The 24,784-nt window shown below is 41.7% G+C and overlaps 1 protein-coding gene across 1 annotated transcript; it reads left to right on the top strand.

Moving 5' to 3' along the window:
* Positions 1-22,594: 22,594 nt before the first annotated feature.
* Positions 22,595-23,267, top strand: map10 (microtubule associated protein 10; the record flags this gene model as incomplete). Its single annotated transcript, XM_083694625.1, has 2 exons — positions 22,595-23,128; positions 23,247-23,267. 2 exons carry the CDS (start codon positions 22,595-22,597, stop codon positions 23,265-23,267), a joined length of 555 nt encoding a protein of 184 aa, XP_083550751.1.
* Positions 23,268-24,784: the final 1,517 nt, after the last annotated feature.

The following is a 24,784-nucleotide window of genomic DNA, read 5'->3' as shown; positions in this document are numbered from 1 at the left end:
ATAGGCACTGGATGCACTCAGCAATGACCAACATACACACACACACACACACACACACACACACACATACACACATACACACATACACACATACACACATACACACACACACACACACACACACACACACACACACACACACACACACACACACACACACAGGGACAGCTGTCTGTGTTTACGTAGCAACACTACTCTCCACCTCAGTGAGCTGGGCAGAAATGAGACTTACACCAAAGGTGTACACGAATGTGCCATTCTCTCGTCAAGGTCTGATGGGACTGTTAATCTACATGTCTAATGAACATCAGTCTGTCTCTGCATCTTGGCGGTCTCTCGTTTGTAGTCTTCTCCTGACATGCCTCCATTTTGAAACAGTTTATACCACCATCATGTGTAGTGTACACTACCTAATCTACCCAGAGTCAGTCAACCTGTAGAGCCAACTGTGCCCAGCGGGGCAGTGGTGAAGCCATTGAGTCTGTATGTAATTACAGTACTCAGCAGGTTGATACATAACATGGTACAGAACAAAGCCTTTAATGTGATTGCTTCAATCCGGCGATACAATGCCAACCACAGAGAGGACAGCGAGAACAGTCCAGCCAGAGACATGCCCTTAGTCATGTAGAGGAGCTGTTTAGGGAAATGGCCTCTTCTTCCAGCAGAAAGGGAGGGACAGCAGCTGGCAGGCACAGGGACAGACACAGCAGAGCTGGATGTCACTTTTCCTTTTTTCCCTTCTCTCTCCTCCTGTCACTTTGTTCTGTGTCTGCTGTCTGCAGTCAGGAGGCTGATCTGTCCCTGCTCCCCGCACATGCCACTCATCTCTATGACAGAGAGAGAGGGGGGGGGAGGGGGGGGGGGGGAGGGGGGGGGGGGGAGTACAACATCTTTGCATCACTCCTCCTTGTTGCTAGGCGACTTTGCCCTGACATGAGTGACAGCACATCTCCAGTCTAGACAAAGACACAAAGTTCAGGAGGGAGAAAACACTAGAGAGCTGGTGAGACATAGGGGGCTGTTGTAACTGATAATTATACTAGTCAGTGGTCTACGCCAAATGCCACATTGACAGGAATCTTCCAACACTTACACAAGGCGTGTTAGCTAGCTGACCATCAGCTAATTATTGCACTGTATTGCAATGTGCAATGCCATCTTATGAGTGTACAAGTGTCTGCAGAGGACAATTATGCACATCCAAAAATAAACAGACCATGTAGCAAAGGAAATGGAACTGTGAAAATTCAGTTGAAGATACTGTTAATGTGCCATGATGTGGATCTGTCATTCTGCTTAAAAACTCATGGCCAACATCACCAGCATCACCAGCACCAGCAAAAACCAGGGGGCAAAGGTTGGCAGTGATGAACGTGCTGGATCAGGCTCAGCTCAGTTGTGTGCTGCTGCCTTTCATACATGAGGCAGATAATGAGGGTTTTTGACGTCTGCAGGGGCTAAAATTAGCACGTGAATAATAATCACTGGCTTGAGTGGTGCTTTTCATTGCCGTTTGGCAAGGGAAGCCGAGCTGCAAGCCAGCTCAGGGGTGCTGCTCAATGGATCTGTGTTCAGGGAGCAGGGAGTCAGGAAGCCAGGGAAAGTTGATGTTGGAAACCACACTGTTACCAGCCCCATACCAGCCTGGCAACTATTGCCACGGCCTGCTTATGTCTGTGGAGGACTCCAGATGCACACAGCATGGTTGGGTGAATAGGCAGGACAGCAACATCAGTGCAGGATATCCCAGATTGATCAAGGCTTATAATGGTATCCAACTACCAGCCTGTTTATCGGGATATAAGGTCTACATCAAGTGAACATCTTTACTGTATATAGAAAAGACATCAAAATCAACAGTGGAGTAGAATTCCCAATAGTGAAGTTAGAATTTCAGAAAGTAATCACAACAACAACAACAACAGTCAACAACAAATAAACTAAGAAACTTTTTTCAAAAATGAGACAGAGGCCATCTGGAGCATGTGTTCCAGAGCAGCTTCCTTCTGTAATTATGACAGAACTCCAAAGGGAGAAGTTTGATTAAGTGAAAACTGCTTATTCTCCACAGGCCCCATGCAGCTCTTGTGCTTTGGGAGAGATGGCTGCGATAACATTCATAGAGAACTCCACTGCTCTGGTTTGTCATGCAGCTGGCATTTTTTACGGAGTCACTTTCAAAGCCTTCCCCTGAAAGTGGCATCAAAAACATCTGCTCCCTGGGCACTAACCCGCATGAGAGAGATGGGCCAGTCGTGACGGGATGGCCGGCAGATGTATGCAACCGACATGCAAATGTCTATGCAAAAAAACACATGAGCCAGCCACTGAGACAGTTATACAACGGCACGCCAAAGTCAACAAGTCCCAGAGGAAAGGAAGAGGGAGAGGGAGAGGAAGAGAGAGAGGGAGAGGGAGAGGGAGAGAGAGAGAAAGAAAGGGGGGGGCATAGAGACATGACATGATTGGCATGATGGTAGGTGAGAGAAAGAGACAAAGGGGGTGAGGAGAGGAGAGAGGTGTGCTACAAATAGAGTTGGAGAATAAATGAGGAGGGAGGGGAGGGATGTGGTTCAAGCATGCATATTTACTGGGAGAGAGGGGCCTAATGGCCATATTCAGAAGACACAGTAGCACTGTAAAATTCAGAGCGTAGAGCAATATGACCTTCTCCACCCTGTTCAAAGCTGCCTTGCCAGAGTAGAACTGTAAGTGTGGGAGCCGAGTAAAGCCTGATGAGGTGACAAAGCCCTGCTCAGGCTGGGCTGGGTGTAAGAGAGAGCTGTGGACTAGTAGACTGCTCTGAGCGGAGTAAAACGCTGAGGATCATTAAAGGAGTGTGCTTAAGCATTGTCCACGGCCCCGTAAAAAGAGACCGCTAGTGGGGGGGGGGGGGGGGGGGGGGGCGCCATGGGAAATGGTCCGAGTTATTTCCATTCCCTCAGCCCGTTTATGGAAACATTATGGGAGCAGGGTTCAGTTCTCACGGAGTAGAATAGGAAAGAGAGAAAGAGAGAGAGAGAGACAGAGAGAGAGAGGTTGTTGTTGCTGCTGCTTTTAGCCGTTTTTAGTCGGAAAAGACCTTGCTCTGTGTGTGTCCTTCATTGTCTAATTTTCCCTCTGGCAAAGGCCACAAAAAGGCCAACTCAATTTATCCTTCCTGAGTATCTAGGGTTGTTAAGATGGCTTTTCCCTTGTAAACACTATAGGCCAGCATTCAGAGAGTTGGCCCACTGCAGCCTCTTCCAGTGGGGGATTATTACTGATGACAAGGACAAGAAAAGGAGAAGTACATCTGTTCTATATATTTGCATTTCTTTGGTTGAGATCACAATGCACCACTTGACTCGATGGAAAGCGAACATTCTCAGTCAGGCGTGTGAAACCCACCCCATCAATGAGCCCTTTTCCACTCCTCATTTTTCTAACCAGTGAAAGAGCATCACAAGGACCCACTTCCACAAAACACAATCTGCCAACTGGAAGGAGAGGCTTGGTTATTCATGATTCTAACTCACTTTAAGTTTGCACGCTGGCATGAGCATTCTCATGAGTAAAAGGGAACCAAAGTGTAATCCTAGTACATAGTAATGTTAGCCATTCAGCAATCTGCAGCTCTAATTGCAGAGTGAGAGGAATTCCTACATCTCTACCAGTGAGACAGAACAGCTGCTGCAAGCAGGCATAGGGTGTGTAAAGGAGATAAAGCAGCGGAGAGGGTGTGAGAGACTAAAACCTCCTGCTACAAAGAAAATAACTGAAACCCAAAGGATCCCGATTCTCAGACACAGTAATCATCCTGGATTTTATCATAATCACTGGTAGATCACCACAGGTTGTGTGAGTGAGAAGCTGGAGCTACATCTCAAATAAGTGTCATTCCCTGCACCCCCATGGTCTCTATAGCGACCCCTCTCCTCACCCAGGTCACACTTCAGCACACACCAGATCTCAGTGATTTAGAGATGAGCCAGCTGCCATGTCCACTACTCCCTTCACTAACGATGACCACTCTGCATATGCTGGTTATTTACTCTGTCTCACATTCCCCACCACCACACCCTCCTAACCACCAATGTTTGACCAGCTCAAAGCAGCGCCATAGGACCAGGTCTGCAGAGAAAAGCAAAGGATGAGGTTTTACAGTGTCTTCATTCTGATGTCTCTGTCATCACTGTCCTCTGCCCCGTCCCCATCTCCTTCCCTCCCTCCCTCCCTCCCCCAGCCTGAATGCTAAATGGGGAAAAGTGTCCAGGGAGTTGAGTGCGGGTGAATTCATTCCTTCCACCAGGAGCCAAGTGCACTCATCCGACCTGACGTGAGGCCCCCAATGATCGAGCGACCTTCGACCTTTGAAAGCCGTCGGGGCTAACGATCTGATGAGGCACGGTACTGCTCTGAGAAAAGGGAAAGGGAGAGAGGACACAAAGAAGGAGGAACACAAAGAAAGACCTCCAACGATCACAAGGAACTGCAGTTCCTACAGTCCTAATCCTACAGAACAAATCCCCTTTAAAGAAACATTTCTGTTAAATGGACATGGGTCATGGGCCAATGCATAAATATTTATGTTATTCAGAGAGATATAAAGAGAGCTAGAGTTCCATCTTTCTATAAACCCAAGTGGCACCGGATGAAAAATTAGCGCAGGAAGGAGCCTGTCCTTAATCGCAGAGCTGGCCCAGCTTAGCTACAGTGACCCAAATAAGCCCAGATTTCCTTATTCCTCACTTCCTTATCTCCTAACTGCAGCAGCTCTGAAGGATGTCAAAAGATGGCAGTGTTTTGAAAACCCACAAAGCACTGGCTGATATACAAACTGTTCTCAGGGTTACTAACCTCACTGCAACATCAGTCCAGGTCAACAAGATCTTACATCTCTAGCCTACTGTATGTAATAGAGTACATATAGAGTGATGCACAAGTCGGGCTGGCTAGGGTCAATAAAAAATAATAGTGAGATCAGGTCAGGGGGATTAGGGTCAAATTAATGGGCTATAAAATGCAGGCTGTTATGGATTTGTTGTTTTTTAGACTTATTATATTATAGACTTATATGTTCTTCTAAAATTAAACTGATAAAAGATTCTATGTTTATTCAGATGTGTATTCCGCATGTTTATGCTACTGACCAACTTTTTACTTATTTATTTGCTTATATTTGCTGGTTCAGGTCAGGTTTGGATGTTTTATCTTCATGATAATGGGTTGAGCGGGTTCGGGCAATGTCTATGAAACTGTGGGGCGGGTGTGGGTCCATAAATAGCCCACGCATCACCAGTAGGTGGACTACCAGAAGAAGCCTTTGAGTCTCTGAGCCTCCTGCAAATGTCTTTGCCTTGCTAGGGTGGAAGTATAACAAGTGGATTATAATACACAGTGGTGTAGTTGGCTTGATTTTATCTTGACATATTGAGAAACACAGCGTTACTTCTCTCTAGTAGGAAGGAACGAATTCCCTGCATGGCTTGACCTGTGACCTGTGTTCAACCATGAGGCAGAGCTTTGCCCTCTGACCTTGAAATACCCCCTCAACTCACCCATTCTGGATTTACATCCAGTAGCATAATGATGGTAAAAGAATGACAAAATTTGGTCCCCCACAGAAATGCATGATTTATGGATTTGAATGTCATTCTGTACATGATGATGTGGCTAAAATAGGGAAACAAAGTTTAAGGTAATAATGTATTATTTTGTCAACTTATATATAACATTAAAAAGGGAAATTGATAAGAAATGATGGTTTTTGTGTCTTTTTCTTAATTATACCAAAAGAAAATAGAGCCGATGTGCTCATAGTTTGTCTCAGAGATAACCTCTGCAAAATTAAAATGTTATTTATTGTCTGCAACTGGTGTGGGAAGGATCCTAAGAATCTGTCTAAGGGACACCACACCATATGTGTCAGTGTGCTCTGTAATGATGAAGATATATCCAGTATGTCATTATTCTCAATGGAATTTACTTGTGCTACATATTTGCTTTTTGATTTGCTGGCTTTGCTTTCCCCACTGGACTTAACAACAATGAAGTCTCATTTATTGGAGCATGAGATGAGTATGATGAAGTGCAAACCCAAAAACGTTCTACATGGAACCCAAAAGGGTTCCTTAAAAGGTTCTCCCACAGGCACAGCAGAAGAAACCTTTTAGGTTCTGTACAACCTGTACAATAAGTGAAAGTAGCCAATTCAATTTCAGTAATTCTGTTACCGATTTGGTTACAGAATTACCACTTGTAATCACTTCTTAATTCATAAACTAAATCAATATCAGTAAAAACACAAAGTACTTGGTAGGTCTACCTATTGTTCTGACTTTTGTTAACTTTCATAACCCTTGCTCCTTATGAGGCAGAAAAATTAGAAAATATATTACACTTATGTGGGTTTTTGGTAACAGAATGACCCGGACACCGTGCAATGATTCTTAAACTTACAGATGTTTAGAAAGAAGTTTAGAAACCATTTCCTAAAAACAAAATACAAGTGTTGATATTAGTTGACCAGGGTCTACACTTGAATATTGATGAGGTTTGATGTTTTTCTAAACACCTTTAAATACTTTTTCTGGTAGATCTTTGACGCTTTTCCATATGTCTGGCTAGAAGTCAAAGCTTTTCCCTATTGTTATGATTGAAGATGGTTGAGAAATGTATTTCTCACTTCATTTCTCCAAAATATAGACCCGTAACTTTCATTTGACACCCAATTTGATATGCTCTGATGAATTTCACATTTTTGTCCTCATGGGTCTTTTTTCACAGAACTCCCCATATGTTGTCTGTTATTATGCAGCATGGGGTCACAACAAGGGACATTGTTGGGGGAGTCTGCAGCGCCACCCATGCTGTCAAAGAAGCACAGACCAGACAAACCAAGGAATAGGCTCTCTTTGAGGATTTTCTGATGAAAACAATCACCTTAGGGCTTTAGATGCCTTACTCTGACAATTAAATGAAATGACAGGAAACAATTAACCCATGCTCTTTTTAACTTTTTCCCTGACTGCCCCGGAAATGTAAAATGTCACCACCTCCCAGAATAGATCTACGTGTGCGAGCTGATCAGAGTGAAAAATTAAATGAATGAAACATCATTACCCTATATAGGGTAAGTTTTCCCACACATTTCTACACTGACAAGAGAGAGGGTTGTGCTTCTTAACTTCTCCTTCAGTAAACACGTGTGAGAGGCTGGACATGGACTGAACACACAGGGAGACTTGGTCATTGTGTGGCTGTTGGGTACAGGGTGGAGAGAGGCTTGTCATCTTGGTGGGGTTGAAATCTGCCCATCGTGTCTGGGACATTAGGACACAGGATGTGTTATGTCATTATGCAGTCTCCCCTCACCCTGCCACACTCTATGTACTGACAAAAGACACCCATTCTATCACGTGTGTCTCAGTAGTGCACTCAGATATCCCGTCGAACCCCATTGCTTATACTATAGCAAAACTGTGCTACAGCATCTCCCAACATGGGGGGGGGGCAGTTGATCTTGTCCACATTGAAAGAGAGAGAAAGAGATTACAGAAGGAAAGAGAAAGGAAGAATCAGGCCACTGTCACTCTTGATCATTATCGTCAGTCAACAGCCTTTAGAAATCGGATAAAAAGAAGGCTACTTCAAACGACGTTGCAAAAACACAACACTGAGATGGAATCGACGACCCTGGCTTCCCATTAGCTATGCTTGGCTGGCCCAGGTCTCTTTAAACACATAATACTGCTGCCGCCATGGATGTACTGTACAGCACAGTCTAGCACAGCACAGTCAGAATACCCCTGCATAGCATAGCTTAGTCTTCCCTTCCACTCCATCTGAGCTTGGTAGGACTTCCTCAGGCCATTCAAACACACACCAGTGCCTCCAGTATCTCAAGCTTGTCAAAACAAATTGTCAAAGAACAACATCTCTTTGCTAGACAACGACTGATAAGAGTATGGCTCAGGGCATGCGAGTGTACTAATATTTTTGTGTTTTTCCATTGAAGCTAAACACTCGGATATTCACCTGTAGGGTGGCTACAGCAACAGGGATGGTGGCTTTTAAACATACCGTTTCATTAAGTCCTGCTGTCACTGGACAGAAAAAAGTAGATGCTTTGTATTTAACAATCATCCTTAACTTTTGAGATTAGGCAATGTGTGGCAAGAGAAGCTATCTACCAGACCACTGAGAGATACAGGCTGTGCATTTTCGCTATGGTGTCTATCAAAAGCAGTGTAACCACATACTGTATTTTCCAGCTCAAACCTAGTTTATGTTTATTTTTCAGGGTACAAATGTAAATAGATTCAATGAAATTCCAATAGTGAAAACAAACAAAATGGAGTTGAAGTGAGACATTGCCATTGTGATCTGATTTATGAGCCAAGGAAAAACAAACAAGATAAACATCCTCTAACCTTTTTGTTTTGTCAGCTTTTTAAAAAGACAATGACAGACTACATCATGACTACACTTGCTAATTTGTAAGATGGTAACATGAAAGGAACTTACAAAAAGCAGATACTTTCTCACAATTGATAAAAGCCCATTTAGTAGAGGGTTCCTTCCTGTTAAATGGCTGATATCCTGCCAACCAGCACATTCCCTTCAGTGCTGTATCACGGGGACATAGCAGGCTCTCTCAGATCTCCAATACTATCCCTCAATGTTGAAACATTACCAAGCAGAAAATATATTAAAATACATCACCGCTCGTGTGAAACAGCTTGTTCGGAATGGAGGGTGTAGATCTAGGTATATACATTTCTTATGCTCACTCGTGTTTTATTCTGACTGTCAATATAGCAACAACATGGGCAAATACAGTGCCCTGCGTAAGTAATGGGACAGTGAAAAAAAATTTCTTCTTTTGGCTCTATACTCCTATAAACCTCACAAAGGTTTGGATTTGAAATCAAACAATTACGAAGAGGTTAAAGTAGAGATTCTCAGCCTTTATTTGATGGTATTTGTGTACATATTGGTTTCACCATTTAGAAATGACAACACTTTGTATACATAGTCCCCCTATTTCGATGCAAAAAAAGTAATGGGACAATTGGCTTGACAGGAGTTTCTGGTTAGTCAGGTGTGTTCCGTCACATCATTTGTGCAGTCATAGGAGAGCTGTCAATGTCTTGTATTGATTCTAGGCTTTGCATTTGCTTTGGAGTCTTTTATTGACTATTATTATTGTCTGTTAACATGAGGACCAAAGAGGTCTCAATGAAAGTTAAGAAAGCCATTATTAGGCTGAAAAAGCCAGCAGATGTCTGGAAAAAGTATGATTATCTATCAGAGTAAAAGTTTGGAGAAAAAAGGATCTGCCCAAGATTTACAGCATGGCACCTCATATGTGAACATTGTGGAGGGGGTGTTATGGTTTGGGCATGTATAGCTGCCACTAGAACAGGCTAACTTGTTTTAATTGATGATTAGAATGTATTCTGAAATGTACAGAAACATCTTGTCTGCTCGAGTACAAGCAAATGCCTCCAAATTCATTGGATGGTGCTTCAACATACAATCAGACAATGACCCAAAATATACTGCCATAGCAACTAGGGAGTTTTTCAGGGCCAAAAAGTAGAAAGTTCTTGACTGGCCATGTCAGTCTTCAGATTTAAATCCAATTGAACATGCATTTCATTTCCTGATGATAAGATTTTAATCAAAAAGACAAACAACAATGAAGATGGCTGTAGTACAGGCCTGGCAGAGCATCACCAGAGAGGATACCCAGCATCTGGTGGGGTTATTGAATGGAAAGGATCATCGACCAAATACCAGTACTTAAAGTGGACATCATATGAATCTGTCCCATTACTTTTGGAGCCCTGAAATAGGGGGACTATGTATAAAAAGTGTTTCTGAATGGTGAAACCAACCATCTACAAAAATACCCTCAAATCAAAATCAAATCAAATCAAATTGTATGTCATGTACATCGCATACAGCCGCAATTAACAAAGTGAAATGCTTTGGGATCTTACTCCTTGCTCAACAACAACAGTTGGCAACAATCAACAAGTCAACAATACAATATAATATAGTAATATAAAAGTCACAATAGTACTAGTGCAACTTGAAGCTGCTGACTCTCTCCACTGCAGCCCCGCTGAACAAGCTGACATTCTGTACTTTACACTCAAAGTAATTATTTGATTTCAAATCAAAACTTTTGGAGTATAGAGCCAAAAGAAGAAAACATGCTTTACTGTCCCATCACTTACACAGGGTACTGTAACTGACAGAAACAATCCACCATACTGCAGCTAGACTAAATAGAATTGCAACATAACATTATGATCAATAACAATGACAAATATAACTGCGAGCAGCCATGCTCACGATCAAGGCTATGGCACAATATCACACCACATATGTTACAGGTCACCAACAGAATATTTGGAAAAAACGACCACTATGTGTTTTCGAGTGACTGATATAGAGTTCTGTTAGCGTTTCATGTGGTCCATGTAGGATCAAATTACGTTACAATGTTCCAGTCTGAGATCCTTAAAGAGGACTTTAAGATCCTTGATTGCACGTCTGCACGGACTTAAGCAAAAGGGTTCTGATTTCTGGCCCCCTGGCCACAGTGGAGCGTGGGTCGATTACGCTCCCTCCACCTCTGGCTGAGGAGGTATTGCTTGAGATCTGGGACTTATTTTTATTGAAAACCTTTGGGAGCCGCCCGGCTGTTTTAAGAGTGATGCCAAGCGCCCCAATAAAAGGGGAGCCTTGCTTCTCTCAAGCAATATGGGTTCTGCCCTACGCAGGTGATACTCCCTCCCCTAAAAGGCTTTATACTCCCCTCTCGCCTCTAGGCATAGATCCAGAACTACTGTTCTAAGTGAGGAGGATGCCTTCTCTGATTACACCGAATGACTTTAAGTTGTGCAACCGGTTTGGGCTTCTTCATTTAAAGGCTAAGAGTCTTGTTCCCAAGATGGACATGGTAAAGGACTGGATTCATGAAACAAACCCTGATAGTTTGATTATAAGTAAAGACCAGCCATAGCCCACATATTATATATATACATACTCCCTGTTCTATATGTTTACCTCGCTCAAACTGTAGACCAAATAGTGTTGTGCTAAATAATCCGATTTCAATACCATCTCAGGTTATAATTTCACCCACAAGGGAGTTACCACTCGTACAAATAGCTTCCCCAAATGTATTGAAATTAAGACAGGGGCTTGGTCTGGCAACAGATATACCACACATCATTGTACTTTATATCAGGATGTGGGTTGGGTGTCCCTGGTTAATCGAAGATTGTGTCCCATCCTCTGGGAATGACCTTCAGGAGGAACTGAAGCTAGAGCCATTGGTCACCTTAGGCCATTTCAAGAATATGTTAGTGGATTTATTAATTGAAAATTGTAACTGTCCTTTGTGGTTTGATCCCTATCTATTGCTCTATTGCTAATCTAGGTTGTGCTTATGTGTGTTTATATCACTGTTGCTATTATTTTCTTTTTTTCCATTTCATTATTTTGTAGATTTCTATTTTCCCTCTTTACTTTAATTTTGTTTAAATATTGTATGATTTTGTCTGTCTGCATGTTTCTTTATATATATATATATATATATATAGGACACAACCACAATCACAACCACAATCATTAAAGTTCATTGTTTCATAGCGGTCATGTTGTTTAAGCTGCCGTATGTGATTTTTCTTCTTTTTTTTTTTTTTTTTTTTTTTTACAAAATTCTAAATGGCAGAAAATCCATCATGGTGGAAGTTATGGGTCTTTGAGGCTTTGCTGCTTAGACCCCTAATAATAGGCAACACCAACAATAACAAAAGGATTCTGTGCAGCTTTGCTGCAGGTGATAGAAACTGGTGAGGTTTGGTGAAGGATACTGGCTTCAGCAGCAACCTCCCAATGTCACACGCACGCACACACGCACACACACGCACACACACACGCACGCACGCATGCAGACACCAGATCAGGGCTTGGCACATTACAGCACATCTGTCACGGCTCTGCTCCATTTGACTTGTTAATTACAATCAACCTCCATCAGAAACAAATCAGCGTACTTTTTCGCTCTGAAACAACTCATCCGATAGCTATTTGCTCCTTGGTTTATCTTATAGTATGTGTCAATCTGGCAGTCAAGGGCACAGATTTGTGTATGGAGTGGTGTATTGGCCTACATTTTCACAAGAAAGAAAATCTAAGTTGAAGGGTAAGTATATTATGGTGAGTGCTATAAAATTGGTACTAATAACATGGTTATAATTGGTGCTTTAGTCCAATAACCATGTGTCACAATAGCTTTTTACTTGAGTCTATATACATCAGACCCATAGTTCTCCCATCTCAGACAGAGACGAGGGAATAGAGCTGTCCAGGCTCTGAGCAGCCATCACACACACCCAGCCCTGTCTCCCCATTCAGACCATCCTTTAATTTCGCTACAGTGGGAAGGAGGTATGCGCCCCAGCGCTTACCAAATCCCCTCTTATCTCCAATGGGAGGCTGGGACAAGAGAGGTCAGTCGCCCCAATTGTCTGGGCCCCACTAGGGGGAACGCAGAGAGTTAACACCCTGGGTCACGGCTGGCCACTGAGCTCAGTGTACCAGGGTTAATGACTGACCAGCTCTCATTCTCTTCATTGTGAGCTGCTGAAAGAAGTGTAGACAAAACATGCAGGACGGTCAGCAACTGTGGCCCTTTCTGTGGCCCTTTACCCAGTATTCCTAATATAGACACTAATGACTCCCTATGAGAACTAAAAGTCTGGACATAATTCATTTGGGGAAAGATGAGTAAGTACAAGACTCATGAGTACAAATCGATAATGCTTGAACTTGAGGTACGTTTACTAAAGGAAACAAAGAACTACCCTCCCACCTCAGCGCTCTGTTTGTTTGCTCTGTTGACCAGTGACCAGTCTTGGCAGTGAAGGGATCACAAGAAGAGGCTGAAGTCAAACCACTGTGTCAACTTGTGGATGAGTGGTACTCACTCCTTTCAAGAAGCCTTCTCACCGCTTTGGTTTGGAAGGGGTTTGTTTATGTTGAAAATATATGGGAGAAACGTCTTGCTGTTCTTGACCCACTATGGTTAGCCAGTTGGTAAATTAATAGCAAATAATTTAAGCTCCTCCATAATATAAACATCATGCAAACCCTTGACTTAACATTCCAGCATTATGTCTGAAGATCAAGAAGATTATCAGGAGGATTGATTGACTTCCATGGTTCCATGATTTGTGAACCAGCATTGTGCATTTAGGATCGTAAAGGGCTCCGTCTGTCAACTGTACAGTATGACTGCAGCTTACAGTGCAGAGGATCATGCAAGGTCAATGCTTTAGTTTTAAGACACGATATCTAGTTTCAACAGCATGTTTCATACTGGTTATATAAGGATGATGAAATGACAACCTAGGGCACGGTAGTAGTGGGATTTAATGGATGCAATACTTTATTTCATGACCTCTCATTATGTACTGTAACCTAACAAAGTCTTATCCATCCATTAACCGTCTAGCTACAGTATGTTTGAGTGGGTGCAGTGGGCAAAGTGGGTCATCAGAGGGCTCAACTCCCACTCCCACTTCCACCCCCGCTCCCTACCCTGACACATAGGATGGCCTTGTGTCACCAGAGATTGACAGGCTCAGTCTGAGAGGGCAATTTGTGTTTCCACTCTCAACTACAACAGTGCCATCTGCCAGGCCGTCCCAGTGCCCCCACTTCCCAGGTCAAACACTGCCCTCCGGGGCTTGGATTGGCCTTCTCTCTGAGGCTTCCTCTGCACGTCAGGCTGCTGGGAGGACACACATAGGACACAGGCAGCCACTGACACACACCGTGTGTATTTCAAACAAAAACCCTTAATAACATAGTTTAACAAAACATACAACTATGCACAAGGACTACTTCTAACAATTCCAACTGAAAATAAAAAAGAAATTTACTTTTTACTCAAAGTTTGGTAACGGGATGACCATACAATCTCCCTGGGTTTTTTATGTAACCACATCTCCCCAAAACTCTGTTAAATATCTGCTCCAAATTCAGATTTGAATATGTCTGCCGAAAGAGTGGGGTGTTAGCTATCATATTATACCTTGAGTTTGAAGAAATCTCTTTTGGTTGTTGAGCTACAATAAGTGAAGTGGATTTACATCCAGTAACAGAATGACGGAAACAGAATGACTAAACGGGCCCCCCAGATAAATGCATAATTTACAGATTTGTATGCCATTCTGTACGTGATGAGGATGTTGAAGAGGTGCTTGGTGATGATGTTGATGCAGTAGTTTGTAACTACTACTGTATGATTTCCCACAGTTTTTTGGATGTCCCTGTTTAAGAAACCTTTTGGAACCCTTTTAAGTTCAGTGTAGAACTCTCTGTGAAAAGGCTTCTACTGTAACTAAAAAGTATTTGATAGGTCAAGCTATACTTCATACTTTTGTTAACTTTCATTATCCTCACTCCTCATGAGGCAGAGAAATTTTAAAATATCTGACAGTTATGTGGGTTTTTGGTAACAGAATGACCCGGAGACTGGGCTTAAACTTAAAAGTAAAACACATAAAATTCTATACTTGAACATGAATGAGGTTTGATGTTTTTCTGGTAGATGTTTTCTTAGATGCTTTTCCATATGTTTGACCAGAAGTCAAATCCGTATTATTATGATGGAAGATGGTTGAGAAATGTATTTCTGATACATTTCCCAAAAATATAGACTCTGAGCTTTCATTCGGCACCTAATTTGATATGCTCTGATGAATTTCACATTTTGATCCTCATGGGTTAGGGTTAGGGTTGTCTTCTACACATAACTGCCCTTATCCACATCTGTGGGATCAGATTAAATGACCACACATCTAACCAACACAAACAAACAAACAAACAAATAAACAGGCAAGCAAGCCAAGCACAAGCAAGGCAATAAACAAATGTCCTCAACCAACACGCCACAGGACACAGAATCTCATTTGTCCACACTACTATAGAGACAGGAAATACAGTGTTATAAAAAAGACCATCCCTGTCTACGTACGTCTCTGATGCAACACAACTCACTGCTTGAGCTGTTTAAACATGCTATCTTCATAACCACAATATAAGCCAATTACACATGAGGAGGCATGTAATGTGCAAACGGAAAAGCCAACAGCCCCCTGGAGAACTAAGGATCTAAACATGATGACCTCAGACTAAAGTAGCTTGTCTGTGAATGTGGGGCAGTATGGACCAGTAAAGCACATGATCAATGCAATCTCCTATCTTATCCTTTAAAGGATAGTACTGTAATGAAAAAAAGAATAGAGGAAAGATACTAGGCCTAAACTATGTGTATACTGTAGCTCCGCAATTAGTACCCAGGTGTCAGAGTGCTGGGCAGTGTAAAAGACCCATGAGGACTCAAATTCATTAGAGCATATCAAATTGGGTGTCAAATGAAACCTGAGAGTCTATATGTTTGGCAAATTAAGTCAGAAATGGATTTCTCAACCATCTTCCATCATTAGAATAGGAATAAGGAACGGCTTTGACTTCTGGTCAGAATCAGAATCAGAATCAGAATTATTTTATTTGGCCAAGTATATTTGCACATACTGGAAATTGACTTGGTGAGGTCACACATATGACATATGGAAAAACATCTAAGAAAACATCTCCCAGAAATAGTCATGAAAGGTGTTTAGAAAAACATCAAACCTCATTAATGTTCAACTAATATCAACACTTATATTTCGTTTTTAAGAAATGGTTTGTAAGTTTAAGAATCATTGCCCAGTCTCCGAGTCATTCTGTCACCAAAAACTCACATCAGGAAGGATGTGAAAGTTACTCACATCAGCAAGGATAATGAAAGTTAACAAAAATTAGGAAAAGGGGTAGACCAACCAAATACTTGTAGTGTTTTTACTGATATCGATTTAGTTTAAGAATTAATAAGCAATTAAAATCGGTAACAGAATGACCAAATAAAATCGGTAACGGAATTACTGAAATTGAATTGGCTACATTCACTTATTATACAGGTTGTACAGAATCTAACCCTCTTTGGGTTCCGTGTAGAATGCTTTTGGTTTCCATGTAGAACCCTTTTCACAGAGGGTTCAACATGGAACCCAAAAGGGTTTTACATGGAACTTAAAAGGGTTCCAAAAGGGTTCTTCCACAGGGACAGCCAAAAAACAGTGGAACATCGAATAGTAGTAGTTACAAAACACTGGATCAACATCGTCACCAAGCACCGCATCAACTTTCTCATCTCATGCTCCAATAAATGGAGACGTCATTGTTTTTTTTATCAATTTCCCTTTTTAATATTATATGTTATGACTGTTACTGTCATTCTGTCACCGGATGTAAATCCAACCATAAGAGATATTTTCAAACTCAAGGTATCATATGATGAAAGTGAAAAATCTAGTCCCAGGGTCATTCTGTTGTCCTGCTGTGTTAACAATATTTCATCCTAGGCAGTGCTACTGCAATAAAAGCCTGTGATTTATCAGGGCACCACATGGAGTCCATAATGATACAGTATAACCCAATGATGTCTATTGCAGCCATTGGGGAAGGGCTCTGTCAGTGGCCATCAAGGTGAAAATCTCTCCCCTTGACTAATTTCTCTCAGTCTGGGGGGCAACGATTTTCTCCTCTGTTGAGAAAGCAATATTTCAGAGTCTCCATGTTCCACCTGTAACATCAGCAGTACACACCATGGACATATAATCGTATTGGCTGAGTGCACAGTACCAGACTCCACAAGTCATACACATCCATCACAAATGGACCTCAGTGGAACATATGGTCAATATTCTAGATCTTCTGCAGAGCCTACTGTTCATCTTATCAAAACCAGGCACAACATATGGAGAGTGGCAGTGTCTATATTGATCAGCTCACAAAAACATCAACTGAATGGACAGCGGCTGTTATTTGCCTGACGGTGACAAAGCTAGCTCAAAACCAGCCCTAAATCCAGACGGCAAAACAAACAAGGCCTGACAAACAGAGGAGAGAGAGAGTCTGGTTCTCACAACAAGCAGGCAGCATGTGATCCCCAGTCTGCTGGTTGGTTAGTTTAAGAGAAACAGGATTTGGTTGTGAGGCCCATTGTGACGCCTGCCCAGCCTGGCTTCCTGATCCCAGTCACATGCAGGGGGTGTGCGAGGAACCCTGTCACAGAGCGCCACAGAGCTCTCCTGCCTTACTGGCACAAAAGGGAAAAGTGCATCTCTGCTACACAAACAAGACCTAAGTCCTTCAGCAGTTTTTCTCTCACTGTGCCCCACATCGTGACCACTCAGCATATCGACAGCAAAGCACCGTGGGAAAGGGGGGCCGGCAGGGGGCATACCAGTTAGCACCTGGTGCACTGAGGGAGAGGATGAAAGGGGGTTTAAACATCACTAACAGACACGTTTGATTCATTTCCCATTGGTGGCTAAAACAAGGGCTATGACACCACTCAATTCAGCTGGACTGGCGGATTACCATTTCAAAATATGGGGGATTTCAATGGCAGAGACGAGACATAATGAGTGTAAATCTACCAGGGCGTCTCCTAACCCATTTGGACCTGAAGACATCCAGGGTAGCTCAGCAATGATAGCAGCCCGGTGGGCATGTCACAGGAAGCTGTTTCTCTGCCAAACTTGACAGATGCCTTTATGTTCAAGCAAACGGCCATTGTTCACAACACTTTATTTTGAGGGATATATCTATTAGGCTCAATTACCAATTGTCTGGTTAGGCATGCTGAAGGCACTGTTCCTGCCTAGAAGAAAGCCACTCCTTTATTCAAGGTATAGTTCCTCACATTTCTCCTCCAGGGGCCACTCTGACACCATGACTGCAGTCTCCTAAAGACGCTCTTCATTCAAACTCAGTATGAAAGGCTTTTCTTTGGCTCTATCATCATGACTGCTAAATTAGACTTTTTGTCAGGGAGCGTGGCAGTAGCACTTCTCGAAGCACACACTGGAGGCAGGTTAGAGATTCTGCCCACTCTGTCTCATGTTCGTCTTTGTTTAGGAGTCACCAGGGACAAACAAAAATTGCAATACGCTCAAAAGTGGTCACATTACCACATGAACAAATTACTAGTATTTTGAAGAAGATGGTATTTTGTATTAACTAACTTAGTTAATCCTAGATTCTACAATATTTTGTCTCTGCCTAAATAATGTCAAAGATGATAGTAAATACATAGGACTATGTTGTCAATAAGAACCAACCACCCCACCTTGATAAGAGCTACTGTACCAAAGGCAATATAGCAACATATAGGGTAAAGAACAGAATACCTTGCTTGGAGCCTATACTTTCTCTCTTTTGATTGGCTTTCATATCTGAATTAGATTGTGTTGCTCCCAAACAAAAGCTACAAAACCAATACAAAACAACATAAGTGACAAAACGGAAAGTCTTTTATCATCATTGACAATCTATTTGCACTGAACAGACCTCTTAGCACCAGCAGGTAACAATTAAGTGACCTCCTTGACGTGTCTGCTTCTGACAGTTGGCGATGAGCCACACATTTCATGAAAAGATGTAAAATGCTAAAACATCCCAAGTATATGCTGGGGCCATCTAAAAACACTATTGTGCCTACTTACTCCAACTCAATACATAAACTATTATATTTCCCAGACATGAGACTGTGTGCATTACACTGCTGTCTGGCTCTCACTGGAAATACATCATACATTTAGAGTTTTTGTAAACCATTCCAAAGACAAAAATAATAATAAAAAAATCATCCAGCATCTAGGCCTACTGTATATCTGCTCCTCAATGCCTGGAACATCCCCTAACAGAGATAGGCTTCAACTTGCAAACCCAAAAGCTGTTGTACACTGTCAATTTACTGTGTTTATACATAGAAACAAACCACAGTCAGGCTGACATGCAGTCAGAGCAGCTCTATGGTTCCCAGGCCATTCATGAGAGCATTATCATGACTCCTCATACTGTAGGTGTGTATTAATCAAGGGTGTTTTTCACCTGAAATGAGAGTCTGCCTCTCATCTATTACAATGAGGTCATACTCAGGAATCAAATGACAAGTAGCCTACTAAGAGATTTTATCATAACAAGACCAATTGGGTGATCAATAACAATATGATGTAGCCCCCTCAATTGAAACTCTGCAAATTCCAGTGAACAATGTGCATCAAAAATGGCCGGTTCATTTTTTCCACCCCATCTGAAGATCAAAAGGTACATCATTATGATGGGAATTGAGAAAAACCTAAATCCTCTCATCCTTAAGATTACCAAAACTGCTGTGGCACTGTGCTGTATCTCAGATATGGGACACAGTTATTCCATGGGCCATTATCAGTCCCTGAGACAAATTGATAGGGCTTGATTGAATTTGAATTGCAAAAATAGTAAATAGACCTAGATGGCAGCATGCCAAACTGAAAGCACATTTACACTCTGAGCTATGAGAGTTCTTGTTCTTCATAGTGCTGTAAAATCATGCCAAAAGGAGCAAAATCCCTGGTTTGCACATACTGTATGCCTGTGCATAACAGGAGTTTGCAACATATAGCTCAACCCACCAAAAGTCTATTATTGTGTTACTGTTACGATACTGTAACTGTATGTTACCGTGGTGACTGCTGTATGAATATTCAACAAAGTCTTGTTTGTTAATTTTTAGTAGGTTACACTAAGAAGCAACTTATAATTGTGTCTCTACAGCACAACATCACAGCATGATGCAGCTGGCCACCAATTTCAGCATTATTGAAGAAAACACTGTTGATTCATGAGGAATGTCATCATTGTGTAGGTTAATGTCCAGTAGGAAGAGAGATAGGGTGGTCCTGCAGGATAAACAAATTCACTTGTTTACTCTCCCAGCCAGGGGAAGGTTGTAGGCTATTCGCAATGAGGAAAATGAGAAATGAGACACAGGTCCTTCCTGTATAAACAAGCCTTTCATCACCAGATCTGCCTAGACATAAATAACAACAACTGGAGGGCAAACAAACATGAGACAAGGTTCTTGCATTCTTGGTCACTAATATAGCACTAATCATTTGCATGAATGGAAGGGTGGTGTGAGCCTGAGTGGAAAGGACTCTATAGACCTAAAAAAAAAAAAAAAAAAAAAAAAAAAAAAGACTCATAAGACAAAGCTGGAAATCTTCAGCGCCCCTTATCGGCTTCAATCAGGTAACGGATTTCAGCAATGTCCATTCACTTTCAATGCTTTTTTTTGTTTTTTGTTTTAAATCTATTTCCCAGTGAAATATCAAGGTCACTAAAATAAAACTCATGTCATCCATACAATGTAGTACAACTAATATAATATATAACATAATATGGACAATAAACATTTAGATTTTTGAATTCAAGCAAAAACAATCCTGCCAGACTGCTGTTAGTTTTTTAATGAAATATTCTACATAAACTCAGAAGACGAAAGTCGGCTGGTAAACCTAATTCTTTGAGTATAACGTTCCAGTAGCTTATAGGCTACAATGTTAGTGCTATACTGTATTACAGGTAGAGAATATGTGTGAATGACAACTCTGATTGCGCACTAGGGAAAGTTCCGAGATACAAAAGAGATACTTTATGTATAAATCAAAGGTACCATGCTGCTCTGTCCAAATGGATTAATGTGTTCTATCAGTTTTTAATAACATTTATGCACGTTTTTCTGTTTCACTTTAGCTGTTGACACAATTAACACAATCTATTTTACGGACGGTTTTGTATTATAGCTGTGCCCGCGTTGTTCTCCCTGGCTTTCTTTCTGTTTTGTTTTTATAGGAGAAATGCATATTGGTTCTCTTACCTTACACCTGACAGAGCATCAGATCTATCGGGAAAGACGCGACAACTTATCCTTGTTGGTTAATTAAACCAATTCCATCCTTAGCAACTGGCAACGTGAGACTGATCCTCTCCCTCCCAGTCACTCTGGCTGCGTTGCAATAATGTAGAACGCTTGTATTTCGGAGATGACAGCTCCGCCGGCAAGAAGCTCCGCCTACTCCTTGCAATTTGTCCAGTGATGATTCAGATTCAGTCCGTTTTACTAAAGTTTGTACAGTGGGATGTGATACGTTTGTCAACCAGCAAATATTGAGCAAATTAAGTTTGAAATCATAATGGAATATCGCACAAATCCTAACTGACATGGACTGCTCTAAAGATCAATAGAGCCAAACAGAGAGCCAGAAAGACATCGAAGCACTATAGTGGCACCAGCTGGTGAAATCAGTAATACTGTACCTTTTGCCAATAGACTAATATCAGACATGGAAACAAATATTTGTAATGGGGGATGTGTATTTGTAGCCTACTACAGCAGACATTCACAATCATCAGGTCACCTACATTTAGGCTTATGCTCTGGGAATAGCCTACCCTATCATTCATGTTGTACCCAATGTATATGTTTATGGTTCTACCTCCCAAAAATCATATGTATGTAATAGGCATATATAGTACATGTGTTATACACGGGGTTAATTTAAGGCGATACGATCCTCAATATCTGCACCCCTACTTTCACTTGCAAAATGTATAGGCCTACCACATAAACACTCTTCATGATATTGTAGCTTTTTTTTTCCAATAATGAAAGCGTTGCTAGACCAATGGAAGTATTCCGACAATAATGGATCATTCATGGTTGTTTTTGTCCTCCTTATGCTACTACACTCTTCAAGAACTATTACACGTGTTTGATACCATTCCCTATTCCATCCCATACATTACAATGAGCCCGTCCTCCGATTTCTACCTCCAATAGCCTCCACTGATTAGACAGACCTCTTAAGGCAGGCCTTCCTGTAGTCTTCTTTGTTGTTAATAGTGTATTGTTTGTTTTTACGAACACTCAATGCTATTCTCTTTGAGATTGTACAAATTAAAAGCGCTTTACAAATCAAAAGTATTTATTATGTATTATTATTATTATTATTATTGTTGTTGTTGATGTTGTTGTTGTTGTTGTTGTTGTTGTTGTTGTTGTTCTTCTTCTTCTTCTTCTTCTTCTTCTTCTTCTTCTTCTTCTTCTTCTTCTTCTTCTTCTTCTTCTTCTAATTATTACTATTATTATTATTATTATTATTATTATTATTATTTATTATGGTGCAGTGCATCTGGCTTGTTGAAATGTCAATATGTCAATGTTATTGGATCTGTGCCTACTCAAATAAACACATAATAAATAAATAAATAAAATAGAACTACTATTCCCAGGTATCCTACGGCCATATGCTACGTAGAAGATGTGCGACAAATAGTTTGTTTCCATGGAGCCCAAACTTGTGGATTATCAACAACGTTTTTAGCCATCTAATTCTGCAGCTACCTACCTATTAATAATTGGTGATGTTCTCACGTGCATGCTGTAAACAAAACATAAACAATAGGAATGTATGTATGCCTGTATAGATAATGGCTGCTACAATGAATGAATCCTAACCAGCGCTTTCCAGATTTCACGACTGACCGACTAACTGGCGACTGACTGCATTGAGTACTGGCTAGGTCCCAAATCGAAATGACGGGACTAATGAATAACAAAGAAACTCTCTTTTCGTTTCAACTAATGGTAGAATTTATCCGGATAAACCAAACCAGGAAACTGAAAAGTTTCGACGAACTAGCGCTTGGCGTGCGACTCCTGGATTTTCCAATGCTGCTCATTTATCAACCAGCTCCGCCACAACAAGGACACCCAGCCAGTGATCATACTGAAAAAGAAAATCAGCATGGTAAACTCCATTGTGATACACTCGAATACCCCTTTAACAAAGGCAAATCATGTTTGTTCAAAATTAATCTGGACTCACTTCATACTCATCTGTTAAACACTCCACTCTATGCCTTGGTCTTGGATCTAAAAGAGGAGCTGCCAAAGTTGCTTGGAAGCTCATTGATCTCTCTCGCAAAATTGATTAACCAAGTAAGGTGTGATGTTGAGGCCCATGGTGTTTGTACTCCCTCCTCCCAAGGAGAAAAGAAAGTTGTTGACATATTCAATCTCATGGGTGAGAAAATTGGCTGTATTTCCCTGGGTTATAAACTTTTAAGTTTGGGTGCTAGTTTATTACCACATATCCCAGAAGACAGGGTATTTAAAGTAGGCATTGCTCATGGAAGTGCTGAAAATGTGCCAGTTGATTATGAGAAAGGAAAGGTCCAATCACTCGGTCTAGACAACAAGCCTTCCCATGTCCTTTGTCATAATATCCAAATAGACGGACAGCATGCTGACGTAGTGGTGTCAGAGGCAAAGATGCATGGTGTCAATTCAATTGCGACTCAAACTGAACATGCTGGAAGGATTATGCATCAAACACTTATAGTTGATCATGTTGATTACCATAAGGAGTGGAATTCCACTGCAGGCCTATTCTGTCCCCCACCTCTCTTCTACAGCAGCCTTGCTGAAAAGGAAAATGAAGCATATGAGTCTAAATTAAATTTAGACCTGGAATCTTTGAGGGTTGAGGATCTATGCTCTGGGGATGAGGCACCTGAAAGTGAAATTGAAGTTCCATCTAGGCCTACAAATCGGAGGGTGAGACACATTGGTGAGTCTACATTCAGTCAAGAGACACTTGTGGCACCATCAGGCCTTGGAGAGACCTTACAACAGTTGCCTCTTCTGAATGCACTTCTTGTTGAACTTTCACAGCTGAATGGTCAGGCCCAGCAGCAGCCCTTATCTATTCATCCCAACCTAGCATGGATTTACAGACCAGCAACAGAGCCTTTGAATGGATTGGAAAACTCCCTCCAAATCACATCATCACATAAAGCCAGATATTCACCTACTCCCATATTTAAGGAGAGGCAGCCTCAGGAAAACAGCACTACCCCCTTGTTTAAATCTGTGAAGGAGGATAAAAAATCCAACCTTGACAATAAACTTCCAAAGTCCCCTCTCAAGAAGAGGTTGGTATATGGAACAACTAAATCCTTTAGTCTCAGGTTGAAGCAAATTAATCCTAGATTGATGAAACGTCATGAGTGCAGGGAACAGACAGAAACACAGAAACAGAATAAGGGAAATAAGTCAAACACTACAATGCCAAAACAACTCCACAGGAGAAAAGTACCCAACAGGAGCGCAACTCTTAATGAAAACATTGAGACTTTGATTAGCAGCATTGGATTTGACTCCGCACTGCAGGAACCAAAAACTAAAAATGAACAGGCAAGGAAATCTCAAACTGGTTTTGCTATAGAAAACCGTCACTGTAAGCGACATGATGCCTCCGAAAGATCCCAAAAATCATTACAGGATGAGAAACTGTGTGTCCACGTTCCCAGTGTGCAAAGCCAGCTATTTGATCACATTGATGGTTCACTTACTGGAGACTATGGTAATCTTGAATCAAATCAAACAAAACCTGGATATGACAGCAACAGACACAAGAGTGAGACCACAGAGGGCAGTGGCCCCAAACCCAGCCATTTAGACTCCAGCAGTGACAGCCTGGAGGCAGTAGAATACATTGATGACTTCACCAGTCTTGACCCCACTGATGGATACTCACCAGACCCCATTGATAGGTACTCACCGGACCCACTCGGTAGTCCTAATCCTGTTTTGGGCAGGACCAGGAGAAGTTATGACTCAGGTGACCTCTCCAGCTCTGACAGCACCTCCACTAGAAGCCAGAGAAAAGCACCCATTCCTGTGCCTGTTAAAGCACACAATTCTCCACAGCGATCTCTGAAGGGCACACACATCATAAGACCTCGCACCCAGGCCTCAGCTCTCTGTGTG

This window comes from Argentina silus, assembly GCF_951799395.1.
Source record: "Argentina silus genome assembly, chromosome: X".
NCBI lineage: Eukaryota > Metazoa > Chordata > Actinopteri > Argentiniformes > Argentinidae > Argentina > Argentina silus.
Note: the sequence above shows the minus strand (reverse complement) of the source record. Positions and strands in the feature narration are given on the sequence as shown.